This window comes from Numida meleagris, chromosome 21, assembly GCF_002078875.1.
Source record: "Numida meleagris isolate 19003 breed g44 Domestic line chromosome 21, NumMel1.0, whole genome shotgun sequence".
NCBI classification, from domain to species: Eukaryota; Metazoa; Chordata; class Aves; order Galliformes; family Numididae; genus Numida; species Numida meleagris.
In genome coordinates this window covers 3,014,757-3,020,615 of record NC_034429.1, presented here as the reverse complement: position 1 = coordinate 3,020,615, position 5,859 = coordinate 3,014,757, and the positions used below count along the sequence as shown (strand labels likewise).

Here is a 5,859-nt window from a genome sequence, read left to right as displayed (position 1 = left end):
ACGTGCGCTCGGCCCCGCGGCCCCCGCACTGCCGGGGCGGCCCCCGAGAGCCGGCACGTGTCACGCGCACAGCCCGCAGCGCCCGCACAGCACGGCTCGGTGCGTCCCGCAGCCCGTGCATCCCATAACCCACACATCCCATAACCCACACATCCCATAACCCACACATCCCACAGCCCCATACATCCCAATACATCCCACAGCCCGTGCATCCCATAATCCACACATCCTGCAACCCACACGTCCCATAACCCATACATCCCATAGCCTCGTGCATCCCACAGCCCACGCAACCTGCAGCCCCGTACATCCCATAATCCACACATCCTGCAGCCCTGTATCCCACACAACCCCCAGCCCCATATATCCCACAGTCTATGCATCCCAGTGCATCCCACAGCCCATGCATCCCATAACCCACACATCCCACAGCCCATACATCCCATAACCCATACATCCTGCAGACAGTGCATCCTGCAGCCCCATATATCCCATAGTCTGTGCATCCCAATACATCCTGCAACCCATACATCCCATAACCCATACATCCCACAGCCCCAAACATAACATAACTCATACATCCTGCAGCCCTGTATATCCCCCAGCCCACACAACCCCCAGCCCCATGCATCCCACATCCCTATAGATCCTGCAGCCCCACACACATCAAGTAACACCACGTGATCTGCAACCCTAAACGTCCAGCAGTCCTATGCCTCTTGTGACCCTGTATACTCAGCAAATTAGGAGCAGCACCAGCAGGCCTACAGAATCTGCAACCCTACACAACAATGCGACCTGCAGCCCCACGCAACCAGCAACTCCATAGACTCAAGCAACTCATATCCAGCAGGCGACGTACCCAGCAGCCCCATAGACCGGGCAAGCTGCACATACAGGAACCCCTGACACCCTGCAGCTCTATGCAGCCAGCACATGCTCCGCAGCCCCACACAAACAGCAGCATCCCGTGGGGACCAGGTGTCCCCAGGTGCAGTGCCACAGCCACAGCAGGGCCCTTTTTTTCCTTCTTTTTTTTTCCCTTTCCCTCCTTGTTTTTTAAGTTACCACCTTAAGCCTCCCTGCGGCCCCATATGAAACACGGAGCGAAGGCGGCCCAGAGAAGCAGGAGGCCTGCTGCTGTGCTCCTGCCCATCCCGAACCACGCATCGCCGCCTCCAAACCTCATGGTTGGGAAACAACCGCCCCAACACCCGGCAAAGGATTGCTCCTCATCCCCGGCGCCCAAAAACCACCCGCGAGGCTCATCCAGCCCCATGAATTGAGGCTGGAGCAGCAATTCCTTATCTGGATGCTCCGGGGATTTGTAACCCCCCCTACACACACACACACACACACACACACACACACACACACACACACACACACACACACATGCACCCTTCAAATGATTTTGCAAGCGTTGGGCTTGGAGCAGCCAAGCGCTCCGTCTCACCGCAAATCATCCCATTGGAAGGGCAGGATTCAGGAGACAGAGGTGCCCAGATGCGGTGGTGCACGGCACGGGATGGGGTTGGGGAGGGGGGACAGACAGATGGACGGACGCGGCGCTGGCACGGCCGGGGCACAGCGGGGTGCTCGGGAGGTCAGCGGTGCTGCCAGCGCCAGCGGCTGGGGCCGGCCAAGAGGCAGGCGGCTGTTTGGCTGCCGGCCCCGTGCCGCGCTCGTGGTTTTCTTCCCCTGGCAGCGGCCCCGGGATCCTCCGGGCTCCTGGGCACCGTGGGGCTCCCGCGGGACGGGGAAGCCCGATGCGGGTCAGCATCCCTGAGCTCGGCTCCAGGGAAGGGCACGCGGCCGACAGCACGCCCCGGGGACGGACGTACCGCTCACCCACACCGGCAGCGGGCACAGAAAGCCGCCCGATGGCACCGCGGTGCCGGCACAGGGGGATGCTGGAGAGGAGCCCGGCGGCACGGATGCCCCGAGCGGATGCGACGGCCCTGGGAAAAGCGAACTGGCGAGCCATGGAGCCCCTCCCGGCGCTCCCAGCCGCTCGCTTGTTTTCCAAGCTGTTTCCGTGGCCCCAGCTGACCCCAGCACTGGGTTTGAGCCGCTCGCTCCTGTCCTCATTTAGCCTGGCGGAAAGGCAGAGCCGCGGTGGGGCTGTGTCGTGGGGAGCCCTGCGCAGCCCATCCCCGCTTCAATGGGCTCCTCAGGGATCCCCAGAGCCATAATCCTGCTCTGGATGGCATTGGGACAAACATTTCACCCCCTTTTCCACCTCGCGGGGAACAAGCCGGTTTAATGACACGTATTCACGCTGCTCTAGCACCAGGAGCCTGCAACAGGGACGGGATTTTTCTCCACCAGGAAACGCCTCCAACCCCATCTTCCCCAGTGGGGCTCCAGGAAAAGCATTTTCCCAGCCCCACCACACTGCAAGCAATGTGAAAGCTGTTCAAAGCAAGGGGAAAAGACGGGAAAACCAAAGGTGTTTTGGAGGAGGATTGCCCAGCGGCGATCCTCGATGCGCGGAGCAAGGGGGAGGTGAGCGCTTGGATGCAGCTCCTCCAAAATCGCCCTGACCGGGAGCGGCTGCACGCCAGCATCTGTCTCTAATCCATCCTGGATTCCTTTCAAAGCCGGGTTGGAAAATTCATCCCCGTGCACGCAAGCGGCCCCTGAGGTCCCACTCAGGCCGGGCAAAACAGAGGAACCTGTGGGGCAGCACCGCTGTGGGATGCTCAGCCCCAGCAGAGCTGGATCAGCTTCTCAGGAGCCGTGCGGCCGAGCCAGGGCTGGCGTTCCCATCGCGGCACAGAGCCGGGAACCAGCATTTGGCAAGAGAAAAGGGGGAACGGCTTGCCAGGCTGCGTCAGGCTGCTCCGGCCGGCAGCGAGGGAGGGGAGAAGAGCTCTTTAAAGGGAAAAGGGAAAAAAAAAAAAAAAAAGGGGAAGAAAAAAAAAAAACGTGGCGCTATTTTTGTTTCTTGGAGCGGCTTCAGTCCAACACAGCTGACTCCTCTCGTGCAGGCGCTCAGCTACCAGATTGGCGCTGGGGCCGACCGGGCAATGCCAAAACGCCGGCTGGCGGCAAGCAAGGCTCCAGCAGGAAGGGAAGGGATGAAAAGGATAAAAAGGAGAGAAAGGGATAAAAAAGAGGCTAAGGGGGAAAGGAGAAGAAAGGAAGGGGAAGGGAAAGGAAAGGAAAGGAAAAGAAAGAACATAAGGTAAAGGAAAGAAGGGACATGGACTCACCTGGGAAGGAAGAGGAAAGCGCGTGGGCTGTGGCAGAAACGCCTGAGGCCGCGCCGAGCCTCTCCCCGTGCCGGCAGCACTTTGCCACCCACCCGAGCTGCCCACGTGGGGCCTGGCCGCGTTCTGCAGCCCCCCACACCCTGACAGCACTGCCCGAGCTGGGACAGGGCGCGGTGCCCTCCTGCAGGCCTCCCACCAACCCCAACGGGAACTTCCCCCTCGCCCAGTTCCTGTGCCTCGCAAGCAGGGTGCAGAAATCCGGCCAGCCTTTGGGAATCGGTGGCCATGGCGCAAAGCCTCCCCACACCCGTCCCACCGGGTCTGCGCGCACTGCTGGGACCAGGGGTCCCGTGCTGCGCCGGGAGTGCCTGGCTCTCCAAAGCCCGCCTGACGGCTCGCTGTACCTGGGGGATGCGCAGCCCCGGCCCTGCTCCTCGCTTCGTGAAACCCGTCAGCAGCCCAAGCTTTCGGCAGAGGAGGAGGAGGAGGAGGGACGTGCGTGCGGCAAGCACGAACACGTCGGCGGCGCGATGGCTGGCGGGCAGGAGCCGGGAGATGAGTGGGAGCCCGGCCCTGCCCAGTCTGGGCGCGGGGACAGCACCGGCTCCACCAGCCGGTTTCACCGCCGCGACCCGTCCCGGCAGGGAAAAGCACCCGGGGAGAAAGCGAGACGTGGGGCGGGCTTGGCATCGCCCAACACAGCGCGCCCGTGACGCCCCGCCTGCTGCACGCTGCTCCCCCGGCCCCCACAACTCACCCCGAAACACCACCAATGCCGCCCCACGTGCCCCGCCGGACCCAGGGGGGTCCCGAAATGCCAGAGCGGACGTGACGGGAACCAAGTCACATCCAGGAAGAGCCTCTCGGGGGACGCATCCTGCTCTGCAAGCCGGCGCGGAGACACGGGACGGCCGCTTCCCCTTTCACCGGCTTCAGGCTGAGAGCCTCTTTCTTACAAGTACAGAAGCGGACTGCACATTTTCCTGTTTGGCTCCAATCCCTGTGGTGCACGCACAGCCGAAAGCCCGGCGGAGCAAGCTAGCTGCCACCCCCAATGGGGACATCGCCACAGCCGCGTCCTCTTGCCAAGTGCCCTCCCCGCTGAGCGGTGTTTCCCTGTACTCACCCCAGCACGGCGGCCGGCAGCCAGCACCGGCGCACAAACAGCTCCCCATGGAGGGGAAGGCATGAAGACCCCCACCATGAGGTTAGCAAGGCAGCAAGGCTGGGGTCAAGCAGGGCGAGCTCCTTCTCCACCCTACGTACGGGCTCAGACACATGCTCAGTCAGAGCCGCTGCATCTCTTCCTACACACAGCGCTGAAGAACCATCTGAAAAGCGAGCAGGAGCCTTTCTACGCGGGGCTGCGTTTGCATCACATCCTTTCAGCACACACCCGATCAGCACCGGCACAACGGTTTTTTGCAGCACGCCGCGCAACATCTCCCTTTTTACTCCCCCAGAAAAATGACAGCCCCCTCCCACCTCGGCTGCCTCCTGGGGTCCGCAGTGCCGCTGAGTCAGCGCTGGCGCTGCTGAGTCACCGCAGCCACATCAGCCACGATGAGCTCAGTGCGGGGGCTCCAGCACCTCCGTGCACGCAGCCAGAGACCGATGCTCCGTCCCATGTCAGGGGGCACGCACAGCTCCGAGCTCGGCCACGGGTTCCTCAGCCCACTCCAAAATCGCCAGGTGTAGCACGGCATTCGCGCAGCCCCTGGATGGAGGCTGTGCTGCCATCCTCTCCCAAAACGTCCCATGGCGGGTGATGCCACAAACAGAGGTGGCATCATCACAGCCGTCACCGCTGCGCCTTCTTCGTCTCGCTCAACCTTTTCCATGACCAAAAAAGGGAGGGGAAAAAAAAAAAAAAATACCCAATTTCTATTTTTTCTCCACTGGGGTCATCAGCGCCAAGGGGGAAGCGCAGACGCCGCCTCCGGCTTCCCTGGCCTGTGCTCCCCGGCACTGGTGACGGGGCTGATGACTCACGGGAAGGGAGGGGGGAAGCGACGTGTGCACGGGGCCGTAATGTTTGTAAACCTAAAAAAAGCCATGTGCAGGCAGGCAGCGTGCTCCGGCCAGGAGCACCGACTGCCAGCGGCTCGGAGAGGCTGCGGCCGCCAGCGAGGAGCCCTGGGACAGCAGGGACAGGCAGCAGCTGCCTCTGCACGAGCATCACCAGGGAAGGGTCAGCGCCATTCCTCTGCTGCAACACCTGTAACCGGGATGGCTCGAAACGCCACGGGTTTAAATGCAGAGGCTTTAAATGCACGTGCTTTAAATGCGACGGCTCTAATTGTAACAGCTCCGATTGCAACGCCAAGCCAGGGCTTCCAGGGGTCATTAAAGCCCCGTGCTCTCGTGTTTCTCAGCCTTCTGCTGCACCCGACTGCCTTCTGGCATGGCACTCACACAGGCTCACAGCTCCCCGTCCACCTGGGGAGCAAGGAGCTGCTCTGGGGAGCGCAGTGGCCATGCCACCAGCAGCCAGCACTGCAGCCAGCAAGCTGGAGCCGAGCCCTCCAGACATTACACAGCATCCCCCGGCCTCCACGCTGACGACTGCAGCAATTAGAACTTGCTCCAATCAATTTTTTACAGCGTTTGGAGTGCTCGGAGTGGGTTGGCCCGCCCCCCC

At 61.9% G+C, this 5,859-nt stretch overlaps 1 protein-coding gene across 3 annotated transcripts in view; it reads right to left on the bottom strand.

Annotated features, from left to right (window-relative positions):
• TET3 (tet methylcytosine dioxygenase 3) overlaps nt 1-5,830 on the bottom strand; it is a 20,285-nt gene extending 14,455 nt beyond the window's left edge. The window contains exon 1 of one of the 3 annotated variants that reach the window (XM_021375105.1): nt 3,976-5,830. Coding sequence is in view for 1 of the 3 variants with exons in the window: in XM_021375103.1 (XP_021230778.1) it covers nt 4,345-4,422 (78 nt within the window). In the remaining 2 variants the exon portion in view is untranslated. The remainder of the gene's footprint in view (nt 1-3,975) is intronic. The other 2 variants (XM_021375103.1, XM_021375106.1) reach the window with 2 other exon arrangements.